The 25,148-nt window shown below is 35.8% G+C and overlaps 1 protein-coding gene across 2 annotated transcripts in view; it reads right to left on the reverse strand.

Moving 5' to 3' along the window:
* The window catches only part of ZFPM2 (zinc finger protein, FOG family member 2), a 308,930-nt gene that overhangs the window by 236,537 nt on the left and 47,245 nt on the right, over nt 1-25,148 (reverse strand). The window contains exon 2 of one of the 2 annotated variants that reach the window (XM_058025111.1): nt 15,021-15,179. The exons of the other annotated variant lie outside the window; for it this stretch is intronic. Within the exon in view, the coding sequence (XP_057881094.1) occupies nt 15,021-15,179 (159 nt within the window). The remainder of the gene's footprint in view (nt 1-15,020; nt 15,180-25,148) is intronic. 2 annotated transcript variants of the gene reach the window in all.

A 25,148-nucleotide genomic window follows, 5' to 3' on the forward strand; every position in this document is an offset into this window, starting at 1 on the left:
AAAAGCTAATCCATGGTATTTCACCATTTAAGGAATTTGCCCTTAAAATCATAATGTACTAGCAGGTTCCTAAAGTAATTTTCTCCCTATCAAGCTTTATTTAAAGAAATGCTACATTTCTGATGAATTTTTGGATTTTCACTATCCAGAAGTACCCGAAAATGTCTGTCTGCCTTCTGTTACTATTCTTAACCAGGTCATATACAGGACACACAGAAAATTATGATAAGGTTAAATTTTTAGAGATGACCATTTAATTTTTATTTGAAGAACTGCTTGTTGAAAGGGAAAAAAGCAGTTCAGGTTGCTTCAGGTAAAAAAATACACTAGGCAAGCTCCATGCCAAAATACTTTGAAATAAGCATTATGAAAACCATATTGAAGACGAGGGTATTAACACAAAACACTCTGGCCATAGTAACACATTAAGTGACATGACTAAAGGCTTTTCCAGGTTTGGAATTTACTCATTTGTAGATTTGTTTGTTTTTTTATTTTTAACACTAACCTCTCCAAGAAACTCATGAATAGGAAGACACTAAGAAGAATTGAAAGAAAAAAAAATCTACGAAATTAACTACTTCAGTCAAACAGGACTGATTATGATTTAATTTTTTTATCAAACTTGAAGGACACTTTTTAAAAAATGATCTCCCAGAAAAAAGTGATAGCAGTAGAAAAACAAATACTGTGTATTTTACAAACTGAAAAATCAGACCCTTTGTTGATTTAACAACAGGAGACTAAGAAGGAGCAAAAAGCACAGCAATTAAGCAGTAACATGTAATTTTTTCCCCACTCATGATAACAAAAGCTTTAATTAGCAACATAGGTAAAGAAATGTGATTACAAGAAACTATGCCAGATCCCCATACGTTATCACTGGAGCTATATTTATACTGGATAAGATTGTGACCCAGAGCTTTCAAGTACATGATTATATACAAACACTATAAAGTATTAACTTCATGTGCACATGTAAAGTCTCATAATAACACATTCTTCCTTGCATTCATAAAACACAGTTTTTCAAATATGAAGTCTAAGAGCCTGATAAACTACTACTCACACAAACACAATACTATAATCACTCCAGAGTTTGATTACAAAACTACAGTTCAGTGAACTTGTGGTACTAAAAACATAGTCCAGAATATTCTTATGCACTTGTAGTATGTAAAAAAAACTTGAATACAACATAAATATCGAGTATCATTTTTGTGTCAAATTGACTGTGTAATGGTAGCCAGGCATTTGAAGTTCACATGCTTCAGTTCAATCTGAAGTTATCTTTCAGAAGAAAGTACTAAAGATACTCATGTGCTGAAAAAGCTATCAAGTTTCTGCTAAGCAGTTTTAGCAATTATTTGTTTTTAAGCAACTAGCCTATTTTGAATTAGCATTTTTATAGTTACTTTGTAGTAATCAGACCTCTTCTTTCTTTGGGTGGACCGGAGAACCTATTTGACAATTTTACCTTCATTTTTCCATATTCTCTATTTTCTACATTTTCTATAGCAACTTAAAGCAGCTTTTTTGTCTTCAGTGGAGACAAAAAAATTTTCCTCAGTTGAGACCTGACATAATCAATGCCAGTTTTCTTAAAAATGTTGGAAAGCAATTCACAGCAAGGACAATTCTAGTTTTCTAACTCAAGATGTATAACCAACACAGACAGTTCTGAAAATGTTCTTTGTAGAGAATGCAAATGTTTTTCTTCCACTGTATATAACAGAGCTGTATGTACTAAATCAGGACAATAACAGCAAAATCTAGAAATAGTAATTGTTTTAGACAGAAAAGAAGCACAGATAATTGGACAACTGAACCTCCAAAATACTATGTTTTTCCAGATTACAATATATGCCAACCTGGCATTAGCTTGCAAATTTCAGCATTCTTCCAGCCAGTGCAACTAACCAGAGCATAAACAAATGAAACTACTAACATTAAAAGAGGAAAGAGGGAAAAGATTGGGCTGAAAAGCAAAAGGACAGAACAACAGCTAAGGTACAAAAAGTATAGTACACAGTAATTAAGTATCTGGGAGATGAGGAAAAATCTGAAGATGTATGTTAGTAGATTACATAAATTTCCATTAACTTGTTTTTTCAGTGTTTCATGAAGTACAGTGTTACATGGTTTTCACAGTCAGGTTTTAATGAATTGATGCATGTCTCGTGCAAATAGAGTAGATTAAATGTGTAGAATTTACATTAAGGAAAACTTTGCTTTGCATCTAGAAGTATTCTCAACTATTTTCATTGATATTTTCTATGATTCCCAACTGCCAAATGCATGCATCACACACCTGAAATATCACCACACTGATTTCTCCTGTTCTCCCAAGCTACTCCAATCTGCTAGTGAAACCAAGAAATGGTACATTACTGTCAATTTCCAAATCCACCAGGGAGTGAAGTCTATCCCAGGCTCAGCTGAGCATCAATGTCAGATTGAAATGTGCAACCAAGACAACCCATTTGGAGCTGGAGACACTGAAACTTTAAAAACCCAAAAGGAGGCTTAGCAGAAGAGTTGATAACAAAGCTTTTTTCATTCCCCATACTTAAAGCTATTTTAGCAGCTAATATTTGTTTAGCACACAAAGGAGTTTATTTCCTTTCAGATTTTATTTTCTTTCCATTGTTTACTCTTTCTGTTCAGTCACTGACTACTTTTCAGTCTCTCAACAAGACTATTTTTTATATTTATTTTCCAACTGATTACATTTTTCTTCAATTTACAGGTATAGACATTTAAATGGATCCAGAAAATTAATTATTTATTTCTTCCAAGTCCAATCAAATCCTTTTTGCCTATATATGCTACCCATGTGCTACTAACTTGTTGATTCCTTTCTAATCCCATTATTTTGGGTTTTCTCACACTTTTTCTTTACTTTGCTGCCCAATTATACTTTGTAGTTAAGTTAAAGGATAAGTAACTTTTTCCCATCAACATCAAAGAGTGGTGTAAGTACTCTAAAATGAACCAAAACCTGCTTCTGTTTAAGCACGTTTAAGCAGTTGCTTCTTAGCAACCAAGCCTGGTAAGTGAATTTTGTCCTTTAAATGACCATTGCATGAAAAAATACTTTTATGAGTAAGCACGCATAATACCATAAACTATGTTCAGTCATTAGTCAAGTAAATCTACTGGAATTTCCACTACTTCTCTATACTTGGTATTTAAGTTACACTTTTGGCAGAACTCATCACCTCTAACCTTAGATGCCTGAAAGTTAAGCTAGTCCAGGCTACTTATGTAGACACTCCCATAGGCAGGGAAGAAAGAAACCTCCTGAGTGATTTATCCTATTCTAGGATGCCTGAGATATAAGACCCCTCTTGGTGTCTGAGAGAGCTGAAATGAATCATCCTCTTAAACACACAGCTTAGACTAGGAACCTATCTTTAGTCAGCTAAAGTTGGGGGAAACAAATCTCTGACTTATGCTGAAATGCTGAATACACAAAATACTGCTTAACTAAGAGGAAAAAAAATCTTATTCAAATAACTTCAATATGTAATGTGGATAGAATTTTCATCTTAACCTTCATCTTGACAGCATTCAAAAACAGTTCAAGTTTTTTTAATGTGGTTTAAATAGCCTAATGTTTATCCAATAGATAATTCACTGTAATTCAAGGTGGTAAAGTTGGTCAGGAAATCTGAAGACTGTAAAAGAGACATATTACCAGAAGCATAAGAGAGAGAACTCCAACTTCTCTGACAACACTGACAAGTAGGAAAAGAGAGACTTGAATATTAACAAGTAATTTCACTTTAATCTTTTTAACAAATTAAAGACTTCCCAATTTGTACTTAATCAGCTTGTACCACAAGTAGTTGTGGTATTTTATAGAAGCACATGGGTTAGCAGTTCTTCTCAATCCTGCTGTTTTAATCCATGTTGTTCCTATCAGTACTAGGCTCTTACAGAAAGTCTCATACAATATTACTATTGAACTTTCTTGACTAGGAAGGTTATAGCAGCTGCTAGGCTCTCTATAATGTATTTTGCAATCAGCTAAATCAACAAAGTATTTTTTAACAATGAACAGTTCAGAACTGACAGATCTACTTTCTTGTTCACAACTGCTTATCATGGCATAGATATCACATATGTTTACCAGGTGCTTCCTATAGTTAGGATACCTTCACAGGAACTGCTCACAAAAGATAAGGTCATAAAAGAGATGAAAAACGTGCAAGATTCATACACTCATGGTTTTATCATCAGACAAAATAGCTTTGGGTGAAGGACTGTACCAGTCACAAAAAGCACAGAGCAGCTTCTATTAGAGTGAGAGAACAATAAAAGTTTGAAATTCAGTTTGTTTTCCCTCTTCCTGGCAGCAAAAATGTAAACTCAAATTGTTAACATTCTCATGCAGCTGTTCAGAGTGAAACATCACTTCTCAATTATAATAAATCAGTACAGGAATAAATTGCTGCAAGGCCTGTAGCACTCTGTATTGCCAAAAGAGAAAAGAGATGCAATGCAAAGACTTGGGGAGTCGCTCACCGTAGACCTTCATTTGGCAAGGACATAACCTCATGGATGGTGACAGACCAGTGTGACTGGCTGTGAAGGGGGAGGGTGCCTGGTCTTTTCTGCCACAGTCCACAGCAGCAGTAATTCTAGATCCAACCAAACAAGGATTCTGAGACTACACATACGAACTAGATGCCAGAGCTTCAGAAACTATAGATCAGCAATCAAAAACTGCCCTTTGTTATTTGCTTTATCTCAATGCCTGCAACCAGTAACAGAGCTTACACACACTGATAATCCTGCTCTTGAATCCTAAGAAACACGCTGTAAGCTGAGGATTGTTGCCAGGAACCTCTCTTCAAAAGCCATACTCACTAACTTTGAAATAAACCATATATAACTTGTAATACAAATACTTAATTCATTCAATGTAGCATACTTTTTAGCAGCACATACTATTCTTAAGCATACCAATGACATCTAATAGGCCTTAACTAACCTTCTTGTGGATTATCTCTTTTTAAAGTATTCTATGTGTATATTTAACTGTAATTTAGTAGCAATACAGGTTTCTGCAGATATAAATCATTCTGGGTATAAAATAATGCAAATAAAATATTTAAGCTTTTGGAATGGTAATAGAACTCTGAGAATAAAGATACTAAAATATATGGGAGGGATGTTTCCACACTTTTTCATATTTGCCAAACGATACGAGGACAAGATAAACAACTACAGTGGGTACAGTGCCATGCAAATGGGTTTACTCTACAAACCTTGCAAGGACAGAGAGACAGAGAGACAGAGGAAGAGATCTGGCCCTATCACTACCAGACAGTTATCAATTAATCTGATATATATCAGAAATAATTTCAGTGAAGCCCATAAAAATCAACCGAGACATGCTACTCGACAAATACAGAAAGTGTGAGCAAACTCAGGCCCTCAGATGATTGATTTGGTAATGTACCTGAAAGAAACTCGCACTTGAACAAGTTAATCTACTGCATTTTATTTCAGATTATAGTAATCACCTCAATACTTTGCTTCTTTGCAAGCAATTATTGTTTTCTGTCATGCTGATTAACAATCATAATTTCTCCTGGGATAAACCTCATTTGAAATAACTGTATGTTTCCATTTGCCCTAAGCACTCTTAGAATTATTTGTCCAGAAAGTCTCAGAAACAATGCATTGTCTCTTTCCCTAATTTTTAGGATCGGTCTGTGAATATTCAAATGTTGGCAAGTGCCCACATATGTGCTAGCCATTAGCTCTCCAAAATAGTGTTATGAAACTATTTTGGTTCCTATTAAAATCACTACTTTGTTTAATAAAATGACATCTTGACACATTACATTTCAGCACAGTGGTCGTGTTAAAAAGCAGTGTCAATTATTTCCGACCATTTCAGCTACAGCACTTTTCTCCTGGGATAAGACACTGCTGTGCAGCACATTCATCTACATTGAGTCTGGCCTTCCTCTTCTCTTCTCTACATGTTTGATATGTTCTCATTATCGCCACTGTTTGCTTTTGAAGTCCTTTCAAGACAAGGATCACTCATTCAAATGTATTTCCTGCAGAACAGTGAAAGTATTCTCTAAATTGTGTTCCTGATTTTCTTTTTATTAATGGATTTTAAATATATATATGTATATATGTGTACATACACACACACACATATATATATATATATTCCAATTTTTAGGGAGAAATTCTAAAGACCCGTACTACAAATGAGCATGATTCAGATATACTGGCTACTTGAGAGCTTCTATCAATTTTTAAAAAAAGCAAAAAAAAAGTCTAGCATCTTTTCAATCTTTCCCCATTAAAACTTCAAATACAAGAACTCTATTAGACATATGCAAGTACTACGCTGAGGTTCAACCTACATAGCTCTAAGCACGAGGTTAGAAAAGCAGCAGAAGCACATTTTAAAAGATATTGACATGCCACAAATAGAGACTGTTGCTAAATAAAATTTTCAAAAATTAGTTCAATGGAAATCACCAATCATGAGATTCTAAACCAGCCTGAAGCAGAACAGAGAGATTACTTCAGAGAAATTCTAACAAATTTCGAATTCTAATTTGAAGGCTTTTCTGCACATTCATATTTCAATTTATTTATATAACAATTCTGTTTCATTCCTACTGCAGAAATATTCAATCTCCTATAAGAATTCTTCATCCAACCACGAACATCTCATTTTATACTTTGCAGCTGAAATCACTATCATAGACAAATCCAGTTTTTATGTGACTTCCACACATGGCTACGTAAATAGTAGTAAAAGGTACCTGTTCCTATATAGTGAAATCTTAATTTAATTTGTTGAAAACAACTGGATGTTTTTATTTGACATAAACATCCTTTCAGATGGTTCAATATCAAAAGCAACCCATTCCCTATCACTACAGGTATGTTCCTACATGCATGTTGTATTACACATGATTTCAAAACAAGTCTAAGCTTCTGTGAGTCAAACCCCCAAAAAATATTTAGCAGTCAAAAATTCACGCTTCTTTTTCTCTATCCAGCAATAATATTTGTCTTATCAATATTTATCCAATGATGACATAATTGTGGCATTTGCTTTATTTATTTTCACTGATCCTTTCAGAGATAAATTACTGCAAATATACCCATATAGTACACAACCTGTGAGTAAGTCTGCTTTTTAGGCCTGGGTTGACAAGAATTTTTTCAGCCATGTCTTAGAACTCTGCAATCATATGCAGAATTTTTGTGTCAGGGCCACCAAATAAGACAAGAAAGAGACAAAATGGACCTTCATTATAAAGAAAATTAGAAACAGATGCAGAGTACACCTGAACTAAGAACATGTGGTGAAATTTGTCATTTATGCATCCCATGTTTTAAAGAAGATTATCCCTATTAATTTGCAATTCATATTCTGTCAAATTTGACCTCAAATTTAAGTCATTCCAAGTTCAAGTTTTGTGACTTTCTAGAAAGAGGACATTACACTACTTGTTGTAACTAAATAATCCCTTCATGAATTATATCCCTAGCTGAGATAGAATTCAGAATTTCATTGTTCTTGAGAAAACCAAAATGTGCTGACTGAAAAGGCTGGAGTCGCTTTGATAAACTGCTTAAAGTTGAGTAAGCTGTTTAAGTGTTCCTTTCACTTTTTAATTCTGTACAGTTAAAATAATGTTTCTATTTGGATCTATCTATTTATTTCTTGAAAAATAGATTTTTAGTTTCTTTTTGAGATATAATTTTCTGCTTGATGACCAATTATTCAATGTCCTGATTAGAAGAAGGGTTTGCTTGTTTAACTTAGGTCAAATTTTTATCCAACTAAAGTTGATGTTGATGCTTACATAGTTTTAAGCAGGACTGAAAATATGGCCTGACAGGTTTAAACATGGGTTAGCAGTAAATAAAAAAATTACAGAATAGAAAATCTTGTACTTTTTGTTTTGGAAGCCCTTACATGCTCTCTAGTGAATGGTGGGAAAAAAAAAAAAAAAAAAAAAAAAAAAAGAACACTTCAACACTTCAACCTTTTCAGATATCTCTTTTCTGTTCTAGAAAGAAAACAGGTGGTCCTCTGAGCTCCAGTAGCAGGAAAGAATGAGAAACCATAAGAGTTAAGTCACAAAGCAAATGCTGATGTTCAGATGAAAAAGATTCCCTTTCCCCCTGCTAGAATCCAATCTAATTCTGACATAGCCTTGTTCAAAGGCTGTCATCAGAGAAGCCCCTTCCTTTCTTTGTCCATATTCAGCATCTGACAAAAAGTACAGAAGATCAGAATCATAGAATCATTAAGGTTGGAAGAGACCTTTAGGATCATCAGGTCCAGCTGTTACCACCCAGCACTGTCACTGTAACCCCTAAACCCCATCACCCAGAGCCAGATCCAGGCACCTCTTGAACAGCTCCAGGGGTGGTGACTGCACCATCTCCCTGGGGAACCCATTCCAGTGCCTCACCATGCTAATGCCTAACAGTGGAAAATGCTTTTCTAACATCTAATCTTAATCTGAATCTCCCCTGTCTCAGTTTATGACCATTTTTTCTCATCCTCTCACTGCAGGCATGGCAGAAGAGACTGAAGCTCATCTCACTACAGCCTCCTGTCAGGTACTCATAGAGAGTGAAGAGATCCCCTGGCCTCATCTTCTAAAGTTGTTTCAGCTGAATGTGATACAGATAAATGTAAGAGAACCCTTACTCTGGGGAATATGAGAATCCAACAGTGTCACAAACATGCAGACAAGTCAGTAAGATGTAACTATTGCATTCTTGGAAGTAGCGCTGTGAGTTCTTATGCATATTCTAGTTATCCTAGGAGATGAAAATAGATACATGTCCTCTCCTGTCTCTGATTACCAAAAAAGTAATGAATGTATCCTTCATTTAGTCAGGAAGTCTACATAAATAAAATGCAATGAATTAAAATAATCTAAAAAATTTAAAGGAATGTGAGCTGCAGCAGAGCAGAAGTATTGCCAGGGAAAGATAATGTCAGGCGCAGGGAGGGGGGGTGTCTGGTGCCAAGCAAAGCCGAGGGCTGTGCAATCACCTCTATCAGTGCTCTATCAGTGTCTACACTCCAGCCAAATCCAGAGAAAACAAGGAGTCAAAGATTCAGGTCAATAAGCTTATAGGCGATTTGCACAAACTGCTCCTGCAGCAAGGTAAAAAACAAAGTCATATTGGCTTTTCTTTTCTATTCCTTCTCTTTGAACTCCTTGGTCCAAACACACCCTCGAAATGTCAGTGTTATATGCAAGAATTTAAAGAGCTGAGCTTCTTAATCCCGTTAAGAAATAAGAACAAAGTTGCCTGTAAAGATCTCCTTATTGAGCTCAAAGTGATTATGGTATAGCTGCCTCCTGCTGATCCTATAGCAAAAGTGGTAGAAATCTGTCATGAAATCCATTACTGAAAAAGAAAAAAAAATATTGATTAAAATGTTCCTGGTTAAAAAAAATGGGGAGAAAATAAAGAAAAGAAAGCATAAAACTCCTGTTGGATCCAGAAGCAGAAAACAGCAGGCACATTGTTAGTCACTACATGTGTAACATGGAAGAAGGAAGGAATTTTTACACAGTTGCACACAGGCATACACACGGACAAAAGTCATACTCCAGAGGAAAAAAGGACACAGGGAAATCATTTTCATGGTGTTATTATAGATGGTAGCATGATAGCTTTGCACATGAAGTATGAAGGGATAGATTAATACAGAGATAAACTTAGCTTTGTGTATGCTTTCTTGTATGAGAACTCACACTGCAGCTGTTTCTCTGAATCACAATCCTGCCTGCATAAAACATTCCATTCCCAAGCTGGTCAGGCAGGCTAGTAACAACATACATGAGCATGATTATGTGTACATGAAGAGAAAACTTAGTTCAGGTCTGGAACTCATCCCTTCCTGCCCAAGAATATGAGAATATAGAACCAGGTATACACTCAGTATCCAGGCCAGATATTCCCTGTGTTTCCTACTTGCTGACTTAGAACCGTATGAGTTTCAGACTGCACTGGATTCCCCCAATTTTCCTCTTTCCCCGCAAATAATGATAACCAATGTATCAGGATACCAAACCACTCAACCAGCTGCAAACACATATGGCTGCAGACAACATAGCAGTGTGTGCTACAGACCAAAAAATCATTGCATCCTGAAACACTCTCCATCCCACCTCATGTATCCTCCCTATCACCCTATGTCACCACCTGAAGCACAGTTAACACTGGGGAGCAGAATCATTTGCTTTCCCATCTGCCACCAGGAGTTTTAAGGCCACTGAATCTCCTTCCACTGAGGGCTGGTGCCAATGTTGCCTTGTGCTGAAGTAACCATGGAAAACCCATAACATGAGGAACAAGAGCAATAGTCATACTGCAAGCAATGGACAGGAGAATTTGACTCAACTGTCTTGGCCAGCAACAAGAAATGAACCTGCCCTCTTTCACTAACTATCAGATACAGACATTCCTTCATTTGCCTCCTTCTTCTGGAAACAGTCCAACATTTGCTCTTTTGATTATAAACCTCCTCTATTTTCTTCTCTATTGCCTCTTTCCTTCTGTGAACACAGCTACTTAGCTGTCTACTAATCTCAAATTATCTCTTTTATTGCTTAAGAAAATTTTCCTTTGAAAGTAAAACCCTCATTGAACACTTCTGCTAGGAAGGTCACAAGGATTAGTTTAGCCAGTTACCACAACTATCAAGTCACCAAGGCTCCTATTCTCCTTCCTGTTCACAGAGAGTAAAAGATGACCCCATATGAGCATAGCAAACTTTTTTCAGTAACAGACAAGAACTTTATTTTTATTTTTCCTGAGAGTATCTAGGCAGGATGACAGCAATCAGAGACTAGAAAATCAGCTATAAACTACTTCACCTCACAAATAATCTTGATTTAGAACTTTTATTCTCACCCCATCACCTTCAACTTGGCCTTTGTATTGTTCTGTTGTTTCTCCCCTCCTTCTATCTTTCCTTCTGCAATTATTAGCCATATCGCACTTCTCACCTCTTTTAACATCATCTTATTTTCTTATTCCAACCTACAGTAGACAAAATTTAATCTTTATGTCCAATCTCCTAGCTTCCAAATCCAGCCTATCTCTGTTCTGCATGGGAGAGAAGCTACTTTCTCCTTACACAGACTGTTCAAATATTGGCATTTAAGTAATAATTTTTCTACATCTGAATTTAATCTGATTAATTCTTAATCTGATATAGACTCTGATTCCAGACGCCCACAGTTTAAAAAAATATTCAGCAAGGGAGATTCCAGGCAAATTAAGTCTTTGTATGGACAGCATCATCAGATACCCTCTTTGTTAGAAGAACAGCAATTTGTAGTAACTAAACAGAAACAGCATTTTTCAAAGGCTGTTTTCAAACTGACAAAATGTAATGCACTATCATCAAGGCTACCCTCTACAAAGCTTTTTGTTTCTACTTCAAACACAGAGATTAGTACAGATTTCTAGTAGAACACCACTATCCAGTTTCCAAAATATTTTCTCCTAATCTCACTGTCAAAACTGCAAACAAGTCAAACTTAACTGCCATCAATTATGAAGATCTTCAACCAAAAGGTTAAAAAAAAAAGTTGGAAGCTTAAAGCAATCCCTGACAAATAGTAGGCTGGTAATTTCCATTTCAGCTTTGAATATTTACATGCTTAAACTGTTGTTCACTTCTTCACATTTGAGTGTAAATGAAGACCACATAGGAATGAATATCCACATGCAGCAAAGTTAATTTTGTGGTACTGCAGAAGTGTGGGAGAGAGAATTTTCCAGATTCCTTGTCATAAAAGCCACTAGCAAGTAAAAGGAGAAGGAAAAAGTAATAGCAGAGAGGCAAAATTTTGAAAACAGAGAAGTTGTAAAATGACATGTAGCTCAATCAAGGTGATTCATTTGCTTCATACTTTGCAGAGGCTTTCACCTTCACCTCCTAATTCTGGCAACTATTCTGCTGAAGCTATCTCACAAACCCAAATAAGATGGGAAAAGCACAGCTTTATAAAAGTTCCTGTTTGCAATTTAGACAGTAAGGGACCGCTCTCTCTTATAATACCATCAGGCACAGTTTGACAGGAAAATCTCTTCAAGAAGCCAAAGTTACCAAGTTGTGAACCTGTAAGTCCTCTATTCTCATTCCTCAAAATGAATTGTGACTTCAGTAATTTTTGCCTTCAGTCCTAGTTTGTACAGCAAAAAGCCCCTGGTTTTAGGTGGTACTTGAATATACAGAGCTGGGTAAGTATAAAAAACATACCATGGATGAAGCCTCACAAACACCTCCTCCCCAACAGCTGTGTCACTTGTTCCCCATGCCTCTTGATTCTTGCAGGAAGCCCCGCTACTCATTTGTCCTCTTGCTCTGGGTCCGCTGGGAAGAAACCCCAGGGGAGGGAAATAGGGAGACAGGACAGATAAAATTTATATCCAAGAAAACACCTTTAAATTCTAAAACCATTAATGGTCCATGTTAGCAAGGGCAGAATTCAGAGATAGCATAATGGATTCCCATGCCAGTTCTGACATATTTCTGGGGAAAGGAAACCTGTTGCATGAGAAAACACAGATCTACACTTACTTTTCCCTTATTTGGAAATATTTGTCACTTATGGGCTGCCAATACTGTCAAAGAGCAGAAGAAAAATCAAAAATCAGACCCTCAAAACAGAAATTAGACTGCCTTTATTTGTTCTCTAACCTATTTGGTACATATCTCATTTTCATTTTTTTTCATTCTCATAATGACTTTTCATTCACGATGTTTAAAAATATTTCTATGAAGAAAAGAAAAGCTTATTTCTTATACTATCTTTTAATTTCAATACTGAAGCACTGCAAAGAAAAACAAAAGGCTAGGAATTCTTAACAGATTCATGAAAAAAAAAAAACCCAAGAATTAGTCTAATTTTTAGTATTTACTATATAATAGAGTCACAAACCCTTCCACTAAGAAAAGAACACAAAAGAAATTTATTTGCTTTCCAGATTAGTTTTGACTTCTTAGGGTTTATCTTCAGAAAAACATAGGCAGCCACATGATAATGACACTTAAGATGTGACCCTGAAGATGTAGGACATTCAACAGAAGTTGAGACATGAATTAAAACCCAGCACATTTCCAGTCTCCCATCCCATCCTCTTCCAAGGAGATTTCCAATTTGCTTCAAAGTGGGACTGTTTGTCACACTGCCTCAGCTGGAGGTACATTAGAAATTTTATGTGCCCCTTGATCCTTAGAAATCTTCTTTTCAACTCTTCTTCTGCAGCAGTTGCACTGAAGAGACTTAAGATTCTTTTATAACTACAACACACAAACTGCTGGGAAGTCAGAAGGCATTTAGCCTGAAGAATAAGCAGATATCCTTAATAGAACATATAATCAAGATTCAGATTTAAATGTATTCCCATTTGATTCCTGATCTTCTTTAATACAGTGATTCAGTGCTTTCCCGGAAAGAGGTGTTTATTTAAAGGGAAGATCCAAGAAAAACTGAAATTCAATGTAAATTTGCAATCCTGACTGCTGTTTTTAAAAAAAAATTTTTTTTGTCTTGATTTCACCTAAAACCATATTATTTTCCAGTGGTGGGTCCTGGAAATGCAGTAAGAAGTAGAGAGAAGTAACTAAATCAAACTGGTATGATGTGAACTAATAGTGGGACATAGTATTCCACTGCTAACAGGATGAAATCAAGAGACACCAGCGTAACAATTAGGCAAATAGTGGTTTAAATATTTGTTTAGTACTGTCAGTAACAGGAGGAGGACTTTTTTCCAGCTAAGTAAAATGGTGTCTGAAAGGCATGTGAACCAGTGAACATAAAGTAATTCTGGTATTCGTCCACATTGCAGTTGTAATAGTAATAAATTCTTTCTGTTTGTAAAGAATCCTTTCATAACCTGGTCTCTCCTCACGGTAAGATTTGTAGCAGCTGGATTCCAAACTATCAATTAGAATGTTTTGATCTCTTAGGGTAACTTACTAAGTATTAAGAACCTGTAGAAGCTCCATAGAGGATATACAGAAAATGCATAGTAATGCCTTTGCCACTGATGCCTGAAGACTCTCTCGGAAGGATTGATATTCTGCAGAACACTTGACTTCTCAAACGGATTTATTCAACGTTGTCCAAGACAAATGAAAGTAATACAAAACCAGAAGCAATCACGTTATCCTGAGAAAATGTATGTCAATATCCAGGAAAGAACAGAAAGACAGAGAAACCATCAACATCCAAACGCCTGAGGGATTTGTGGACTAACAGAAGAAAACCACCACAACAACTTCAGCTATTTGATAGGCATCCTTACCTGCAGAAGACAAACAATAAAGCAATCAAGTAGATATCTGGCAGGAAGAAGGTTAATTCAATGTTCCAAATAACAATAGTGTGTTTTTCTGCCAGCTGACTGGGAAGTAGCACAACCTTGCAGACTGAACTGGTAAGAATGAATTGGTGTGTCTTATGCTAAAATACCTCAATCTCCAATAATTCGCAAGTAACAAGTACACCAAAAAGGTATTTGCAACTTCAAAAGTTATCCTTTCACAAAGCACTAGTTTTCTACTGTGCATAATAAATTCTATAATAAGCTCTATTTTAATCCTAGAATCTACAGACACAATCTGCTTTCCTAGCAATGCTTCCTAGGCAAAAAAGCAATGAACAGACATGCTGCATTGCTAGCTTCAGATCTGATAATAATTGACTTCTGGGGCCTGTTCTCTACAGTTATATATGTAGAAAATAACACTTGTAGCAAAACACTAAGGCAAGATGATTCATGTCCCTGAAAAGTGTCCCTCAACATACTTAAATATTTATTTCTTACCAGACTTAATTTCCCAAGTGACTCTTTTTCCTATTTTTAAGGTAGCATTAATAGGGCTTTTTGTATGTTTTAAACCAAGAAATCTCTTTGACCAATTGGACAAAGCTTGGCCAGTATTCTCTCAAGAGGTTGGCTACAATGATTACCTTTATTACAAAAGTATTCCACTTCTTCACAGCTCAGATTTTCAGGCTCAAACTCTGCAGAAAAGCTTTCCTCCAACGGAAAGTCTTCTTTTGAGACAGTATCATTTTCCTCAGACAGGCACTCTTCTTCTTCATCCTCAGCAGCATCTTCAAGGGGCCCTTAAAAAAGAATCAGGGACACTGTGGCAAAACCATCTAACAGGACAATGTGAAACAAAACCTTAGTGAACTTTAAACTGGCATTCTTCAGCTAATTTTTCCTTTCACAGCTGTGTTCAGCACTTATTAAAATTGGAAAAATAACATTTTATGGAAATTGAAATTGAAAGTGACTTTTCCTGATTACTTCAGAATATGCAAAGTGTCATTAATAATATGTATTAATAATACTCACACATGGGGGTTTTTCATTATTCATTGGGTTCTACTATTAAAAACAGACAGTTTTAACAGCTGAAATCAAAGCTGTATTTGTAAAATGACATAAACAGTGAAGAGCTTTCTCTTGTTTGTTAGTGATTGTTTTTGATGCTGAATTACAGTACTTAAAATGTTCCTTTACAAGCTTTGTTCATCAAATTACAAGTACAGACAACAGTGAAATACTACAAAGGTTTTGACAGCAGAAACTTCAGCTTATTCTGCTATTTTGCTCCAACCAGCCCCTAATGGTATCCATGATCATTCACGCCAGACTCTTTAACAGATTCCCAGTCAATGGACAGGACTCAAGAGACTATTTATTCATTTCACAGAGGCCAAACAAATGTCATGGTAAACTGCCAGCCCAGGGCTACAAAAACATCAACAAATTACAGAAACGGGGCATGAGTTTGAATTTGAAATGGTAGTCTGAGGTCTTTAACTTTTCTCCTAGTTACCTAGAGATACCACTGCTACAGATCCTCTCGAAGAGACAGCACCAGACAGATTATTACACATTAGGTTACCAATTAGAATATACTCAAAAATTAAAATCTTTCTTATATAGACACACTTCAAAATCATTGGTTAACAGGAACTATTTGCTAAAAACTCTCTTTTACAGGATGTAGAATTTCACCTAGATTTAAATAGAGATTTGAAATAACAATTTGAACATATTTTAATTTAACGAAGATTTTATTAAATGTCAGTATGTTTCAAAATCCATCTTAAGACTGGATTTCAAAAAAGAGATTTCATTATACATGGTTGAGGCTTGAAAAAAATTACGTATTTCACTCTCCAATGAAAGCGCAGCCTCATTTATAATTGACTGAGTATTTCTTCTTCAAAATGGAAGTGAGCTAGCTAATGAAAAAAATGTGATTTGTATTTATATGATAGTTTTATGGTATTAAATACACTATTCCTACATAATCTATCATGCTGAGATACAATACATAAATGATTCTGTTGTGTTCAATGAAAAGGAAGAAATAAATTTTTAAAGAAATCAAATATTGACTACTCTCTAATTTTATGTAATTTATTATGAACCAGTGACTACCTACATTTATTAAAACAGAAAAATTCACTTTAGACTAGGTTGTGTAATTCTTGCTTCAGAGAAATATGATGGTTACTTTTTATTGAAATTGATTGAGATTCCCAGCTGGGATTCCATAAATTAATATAGCTTACTATCTTTCATGGAAATATGACTCTCTGTGCCAGCTGAGAATCTGACCAAATGAGCCCACTTTTGTAGACACATACTCTCCAACAGTAGCTGTCATTCAACAATATAGCTCCTAAAATAAGGGGCTATTATTATGGCTGAAGAAATAAAGATTCTCCCTATCAAAGTATCCATTACTGTTAATTGCACCTTCCAGCCATGCTGGGAAAAAATCCAGCAACTGCATATGCAGGGGGAATGAAGAGTGGCGATGGCACTGCACAGAGCAGAGAACAAAGCCCGAGCACACGCTGGAGCAGTGCGCTGCAGCTCAACATGGGCACTCCAGGCACCTCACGTGTGCCCAGGTTCATGAAATGAAAGCACCAAGGGTTCTGCAAAAACTACCAGAAATAATACTCAGATTTCATTTTATCATTAATATGTGACGTTGTCTGTAGAGCCATTTACTGGTGTGTACTCCTAGTAATGCCTGATAAATAAACCAGGAAAAAATATGCTATTTTAGGGAAATGTAAGTTTTTGCCACACATAAAAATGTATTAATACCATATTTTGCATCATTTCAAGTGCAGCTATAAGCCTAATAAATTTTCCAAATATTTTAAATCTGAGCCAAAAATTTTAACTTCAGCCAGCATTTTTAGTAAAAGTCAATTTCCTGCTGAATGACTAGCTCTTTGTTATTGACTTTCAGAATGTGTCTTACAAAATATAGCAAAAGCAATTTACCTGCAAGTAATCCAATTGGCATGTATACATGACATTTAGGTCTGTTTCTAGGTGTTAAACCAGTTTGTTTGATCAGGTCCCCAATATATAATCAGCAAGCTAATCATCACTGTATGTTAATTAGGAAAAGAACAGAAATACAGTTGCTACGCTTTCATTTGCAGCAGTCATGGAAACACACTTTATAATTTCCATTGACACTCTTTCCAAGAAAGGAGAAGAAAGACAATGTACACACCAACTCCACAGCACTGGTTCAAACCTCTGTCATTTTGTGGGCTGGGACTTTATTTTTTAAGCCAATCAGACTAGAAAAAATGCTGACTAATGCTACTATAGACATATCCTATGTACAAACAGGTACATAACATTTCCTAAAGTAACATGTCCAAGCATTTGCAAACAGAAATGTAAACCTTGTCACATCCCAAGGAGATCAGAGGTGTGCGTGCCTCTACACCAGACCTTGCCTTGCAGGTGCAGCCCACGTACAAAACCCAGTGAAGTTTATCCAGGCACATACAGGCACACAGCAGAGCTTTAACTAAGAGGCGTTGGCATCAGAGCCTGTGCCCCAAACACCAGCAAATAAAAATACTCAGGATGGAGGATCCACGCATAAATATTTTCCTAGGTTTCAGGCAGCTGCTGCCTTGTCTAATTCATGCATCTACAATCTGATCTTTGGGACAAATTCCGTCTTAACGCATGTTGAACTGCCTTTCATTATTTGAATGTCAAAATACATCCAGTTCATGCCCAGAGCTGGTGTATTGTAACTGATAAGTGAAGAGTAAGGCATTGTACAACGTGAATAAGACCAACTCCCAAGAATAATATCAAAATTAAGTATTTCTCAGTTGCTAGTTTCATGGGAACTCAAAATTGATGACTGCTGTGGACATTTTTGATTATCACTCAAACATACGTTGGATTAAAGAAAATACTAAAATCCAAAGCCATTACAAGGAAATATAAATAGATTAAATTCTCTATTCTTGATTACTTTATCTAATTACTTACACATAAACAGACAATAAACAAAAATGCATTTTCAGAATTTCATAATAAAGAGCACATGGAACTAAATATTCTTGAAAAAAATGCAAAACCATTAACTATGCAGGCTTATGTTTGTGTGATTCGGTCATTTTGGTGTCAGCAAAAACCTCTAGCTGGTACCAGTAAATTACATCAGTTAGAGAACTAAGAATTTATCTGGTTCAAAGACTTATAGGTAGGTTATCGACATTGACTAGCTCCTCTATCTAGGGAACAACCTGCATAAAAGCTACTGCAACTTTTTACCTGATTTAAAATACTTTAAACTACTTGCCATATAGACAAAAATAAATGTGACTTAAAACAGAGTTCCTTTCAACTGTTTTCTGTGATAGAAATGCTTTTCTTCCCCCAGTTGTTATTATGTTGAAATATTACCTTCAATAGTTCAAATATAGGTTAATCAGTTACTTTCGTACCATGCTTTACCTTCTGCATTTCTTTAAAATTTTTGATTTAATAGTATTACTCCCATTTCTTAAACTAATCATGTTATGAAGTACTTGTGGCAAAACATTTACTATGTCTGCTCTTATTTCAACTGGACCAGGGGTAAGGTCCCATCCTGTTCTGCTAAAAAATCCTTTTCAATAACTGCTGATTAAGTGTCACTTTTAAAGCCAGTTGCCATAATGACAGAGCAATGAAAATCCAAAAATTGCTACTACTGAAATTCATCTGAGTGTCACAGTGATCTGAAAACAAACAGCTCTGAGATATGATTAGAGTCTTTAATAATTAAAGCAGTAAAATTTCAAATTTAAGCAGTTTAAGAATTTAGATGAATAGTTAATTCCAGAAATTGTCTAGATGTTTGTCTTCTCATTTCAGCAATTCTTTTTCTATTAGCAGTTTGTGAAAGAATGTGATGCAATATAAGGAGAGGTGATTCTGAAATGCTTCAGATTAGCTAGATAATGATGAATAGTTAAGAATTCCCAATTGCACTAGGTAAAACCTCAATTTCTAATCTTAAATGGGCATACTTTAATTTGAGGCAAATTAAGTCTCTATTAACTCATTCTGTATTTTGCATGAAGCCCTGAAATGAACTTTTTCCTCTACAAAATGAGCAACTAATAATGATGTACACAACCGAGGATTTAGAGGGGTTGAGTAGTTTACTTACCCACTTGGTACTTACTCCAATTCATGAATATTTATTGATAAGAACACAAATCTCAACTCTTTTTGCAAACAGCAGAGGTAAACAAGACACAGTAGAAAACAGTACAACTAGTGACAGCAATGAAATAGTCAATGTGGTAGAAATCTGTATGGCTTAGTGGACACAGTAGTCCACTTTGAGAAACCACCACATATAATTTGATACAAATAACAGTATCCACTGAGGAGAGGCTGACGAGTGAGCTGCATGTGCCTTCATGGAGAAAATTACTTCTGATTGAGGCCACTTGCCAGCACAGTGAGGGGAAATCTGAGCTGTGCTCCCTAATTTGTACCAGATTTACAGGCACTCAAGGACATATTTTTTAGCACTATTATTAAATACTAAATAAATAAATATTCCTAAAATATCATATACTGTAATGTAAATGCAAACATACAGATGCAAGCCCACAAAGATAGCTACCTAAGGGGCAATCTCAACACAGTGAGTAACAGATGCTACCTCAGCACTTAAAAGGACAGGCTACATTTAACAAAACCAGCACTGCAATAATTTTAATAAAACATAAGAGTGTGAGAATAAGGATTCTGAAAAAAAGGATTTACACTCACTTAACAAAAGACACTTTTGCTACAATAAACACTCCTCTTAACACAAATTTGAGTATCGAATCCTTTGAGCACATTAGTCCTGATACATCAATGCTTGACTCCAGTTTTATGGTACTATAACTGTAATGAAATAATTGAAATTCAATAACACTAAACTGGGTAAGTTCTGTAATAATTTCTCATAGTCAAATTCATCAGCCTTGGCCCTAATGAAACCACTTAAATGCATGCTCAAATTAAGCACGTGCTTAATATGCTTTTCTGTCCAGTGTTTTGCACTTAAAATGCATGTATCCTATAGCAGAAAAGTATTGTTGGAATAATTATCTCATGAAAATGTGAAGTGGTTAACTTCCTTCTCACCTACCAATATTCTCCTCCATTCCCACAGCAGCAACATAAATCAGTGCTCTTAACAAATTAAGAATGCCTCAGAAAGCCTACGATACTTGACGGTGAGTGGCTGGGGAGAGGTTAATGAGTATAATTAGTAGCAGCAGCATTAAATAGTAACAACTTCAATAAATCAGAAGCCTGAAATTCACTGGATCAACATCAGAAGACATTTTGCATGTTCTGTGGGATCCATTCAGTAGTTCCTAGGAAAGCATGCTGCCACATACAGATTATCCTTAGCTTATGGTAAGACCTAGGTATGCGATGCTCTCTGATTACAGAGGGAAAAGCTTCAGAAAAATCAATCCATTTATCTCCTCTTTCAACATGAACATTTCCTTCCAAGTAGAAACGATTACATAAGACAAGCAGCAGGCAAACATTTCCTATTAATTCACATTGCAGGGAATTTTTTTTCTAAAAATTCAGCAAGGAATACTAAAAATAAAAGAGAGGGTTCAATTTATTTCATTTTAAACATGGCAATGGGAGTGAAGACATCCTACAATAACTCAGTTTTCTCTTCCTCTTGGAAAGTTTTACATACAGGACTTTCTTAGAGCCTTCTCCATCCTCTCTGTCCATTGAGTTTATTAGTTATTTACCTTAACTCAATTATTTCTGTTATTCCTATTACATTTTGAGCTATCCTTAAGAAATGCAGTGTACGCAGTGCGTTGTGTGCATATTGAACCTCTCCAGTCTGTTTAGCAAATTGGCTGAACTTCAGAACTTTTGTCCAGATTGGAAGATTGCTCCTGTTTGTAAGCAATTCCTTACATCTTCATTGGGGCATCCAAGCAGAATGAACCATTTCCCACTTTCAAACTGGGAGGAACTATATGAGCATGATTCAGTGACAAACTAATAGAGGGAAAGGAAAAGAAATGTTTTTTGGACACTGTAAATCTATAGCAACCTGATGTAATTGAGCTTAACAGCAAGAAAAAGGTATAAAAGTATATTTCTGTAGGAAAAAAAAAGTTATTTTTAAATACGCAAGTTCTTCCTGCAGCCACTCACTTTTAACGTAAGTTGCATCAGGGGATCTGGTAGGAAGGAAATATTTTTTATTAATTTTCCCCTTATCTGTAAGAAGAATGCTGATTTTTTTTTTTTTTTCATTTACGTTCCTTGCCTGCAGGTAGCAGACCAAGAAAATCATATAGCAGAATTTTTTCCTTTTGATTAATTTCTTTCCATGTGTTATGTTATTTCTTATATATAATTGATTTCAGGTTTTGCTTGTAGCTGTACATCTTTTTATATCTGTACCTACTGCCTTCCTTCAATCAAGAAAGTTGAAGGAAATTACCTGAATTTTGTTAAGTTTATTAAAAAAGGAGCTCTGTGAATATTTAAATTGAGTTTTGAAATGGTAATACAAGAAAGATATTAGAGAATTTTAATAGTAGGTTCAATTTGACCCACAGACTATTGTAGAAAGGGTCAAATTTTATTCAAATTATTTCTTTACAAAAAAAAAAATGAACCCTTTGATTTTATTAAAGTAGATTAATATTCTTCACTGCTAGGTCTTTTGGCACTTTGGTGCACGACAGCATTAACTGTGCTTGTATATGAACTTTTCAAAGACCTTTAAATGTTCCAGTAATTTGGAACTTCACTTTCATTTATCCTCTTGTCTTCTTTTCTCTTACCATTATCCAAGAGGCTACAACAAAATTAACAGTGCCCATGGTCAGTTTGCTCTTAGAGCCAAGGCCAGAATATTTCCAATCAATAAAAGTGAAATGATGAAAAAGGAACCATTGAAAATATGCTTAGGGAGACATTAATTTCAAAAAATAGTGTGCAAGTGCGCACAGAACATGAACTGCAAGACCTTTGCAGTTAAATATCAGACCTCCGTTTTCAAGCAGGGGCTCATGCCAAAATACATGTCTTAATTCTACCTACACTTGTAACAGCTGCACAGCAGATGCTCCACGGCAGGTGCTGCTCCGTGTGTTTCTGGTGATACAAGGGGAGAAAGGGAAGAACAAAGGGGACAAGATGAGTACTGTGACTCAGCACCCTACAAAAATCACAGCAGCAACACAGAACTACCACAGTGCCAGAGTGCACCAATTTCCAATTTTACTGAAGGGAATTTTTAACTAAAGCAAGCAGCAAGCTGGACATAAAGTTCTCAGAGATGCATTTGTGATCCTTTTAGACAACTTTTTATGTTAGGAATAGTTTTACAGTGGTAGTTTATCAGTGGTTTTCTTAAATTTAACAGAGTAAAAAAGGAAGATTTCCTGCTTCCTTACATAGAAATATTATGCCTGAAGCACTTTCCCCTGAATTATTATATATTTTGCCAGTTTTAAATATATCATTTATTTCTGTTTGATTCCCATCTGCTAAATTTTACAAAACAAATTTTGAAACTACTGGCAATCTGATTCAAAATACTGGCAATATCATTTGCCCTATGAAACACAGCTCCTTTTCATGAAAATATTTTCCAGTTCTAGTGTATTGTTTTAGCTAGATAAGTATGATGATAATGTTTAAACTTACAGCCCTAAAAAAAAATTAAAAAAGAAAGCATCACTTGTGTAAGAAGATGGCTTGTTGATTCTGTCTCCTTCCCTAAAATGAAATGCAAAAAAAAAAAAAGGGTATCACTTATAACTTTTTCCTTAATACATTCATATTGTTTTCTAAAGGTTTTATTTTAAGATTTGATATTCACCTTTCTAATAAAGAAAAATCCCTCATCTTGCATCTTACAATAAAGTAGATAAAAATTAAAGGCACAATTTTAGAACAATACCCAGACTCTCTTTTCAGTTTGTTGTACTACTGTAGGGGTTTTTTTAAAACTCAGCCTAAGAGAGCAGGGAATAGACACATCTACAGCAACCAATCTACACCAATACCTGTCATATAATATCTGTGGTACGCTGCTCTAAGCAGTTGAGGGAAATCCTCTGAGGATTCAGGATCCAGAAATTTTCAGTAAATCCTTTCCTCCAGTCCTAGCAAACTGTGATAGTGGTAAGTAAGAGGACTTTCTTTCCATGTCTCAATCTCACCGTTCAGAATTTCTGTCATGTAGGTGACACACTGCCCAGTACCCAGGACACCTTCCTCTACAGCCCGTCTCCTTCATCACATACTGCTGTAGCAAAGCAGTTTCAAACATCATAGCCCAAACAGGATGAATTTTATCTTACACACAGCCAAGGTATATTTGGAGCTCAAAGCTTTTCAGAGCCATGAGGACAGCAAAAGTTCACTCTGCTTCCAAAGCCAGTGCTGCCCTTACCCCAAACCCAGGACTTCACTGGCAATCACATGTGCAGTGAGTGACACATACTGGTATTTGCTAATCACTGTTCTCCCTCACCTGCTGGAGGGAAAAATGGGATGCAAGTAGGAGCACTTTGAAGCCACTAATGATGCTGCTGCAGTGTAGTTAATGGCCAGCATGTTAGCTACGATGAAAGAGGAACCTCACATCAAGTACATTAAGGGATCAGAGGAATATATACTCATTACTTGCTGTAATTTTACATCCCCAGTTTCAAGACAAAATACTCACATTTTTCTCATCCAGAAAAGACACACTATTGCTGTAGAAAATAAAGGGGGTCTTTTTTCTTCTATTTATTTCATATTTTCTAAGTTTGTATGTAGCTGCAGATAATTCCTGTTCATCTTTTGTTTCTAGCTGCATTTCCTCAGATGGAAACTGGTCTCTCATCTCTGTACATCATCACGTAATTAAATCAAAAAAGCAGAAAAAAGGAATCTGGACTTTTTACATCCAGAAGTCAGTAGTGAACCTATGACTTCTCTCTCTGGTTACTATTTCTCTTCAAATTACTATTCCTTTTTTTCCCTTGTGTCTTTTGCTTATATAAGTGAAACAGAGAATACTGCAGAAAAAGAAGCCCCTGAAGACAGCCCAAATTCAATTTCTAGTAACATGACCAAAGTTACAAGGATCGTATGGGGACTTCAGTGCCAATTTGAGTTAGACCTCAATAAAAAGTCAGCACATCCAAACTGATTCATAACATAATAACAAGGAAATAATATATATAACATAATAACAAGGAAAACCTTGAAACACAGCAGGTGATATAACAGACACAAATGGATATAACCACCATGCTTAATGTGACTGCCAGCTCTAAAGTATCAGGAAAGGGAAGCCGAGAAGTTAGGAATTAACTAAACCACAAACTTCATTATCGTTTTCTCACAGACATGCATGAGAATGCATGGTAATCTAGCTTATAGAGGTTTTTTTAATTTGACAAAAATATGGCCTGTTAAAGCAGATTCACCTGCTCAGGGTTGTGCCCAGGGAATTTTGAGTATCTACAAAGAAGGGGACTCCCCAACCTCTCTGGCAGCCTGTTTCAGTGCTCAGTCACCCACAAAGTAAAGCTGTTTTTCTTCACATTTAGATGCAACTTCCTAGGTTTCAGTTGGTGCCCTTTTAGCTCCTTATCCTTCACTGGGGACCACTGAACAGCAAGGCCCCATCCCCTCGACACCCACCCTTAAGGTATTTGTATGCTTTGAAAAGTTTCGCCTCTCATCCTTCC

The sequence above is a fragment of the Melospiza georgiana genome, chromosome 1 (assembly GCF_028018845.1).
Source record: "Melospiza georgiana isolate bMelGeo1 chromosome 1, bMelGeo1.pri, whole genome shotgun sequence".
Taxonomy (NCBI): Eukaryota; Metazoa; Chordata; class Aves; order Passeriformes; family Passerellidae; genus Melospiza; species Melospiza georgiana.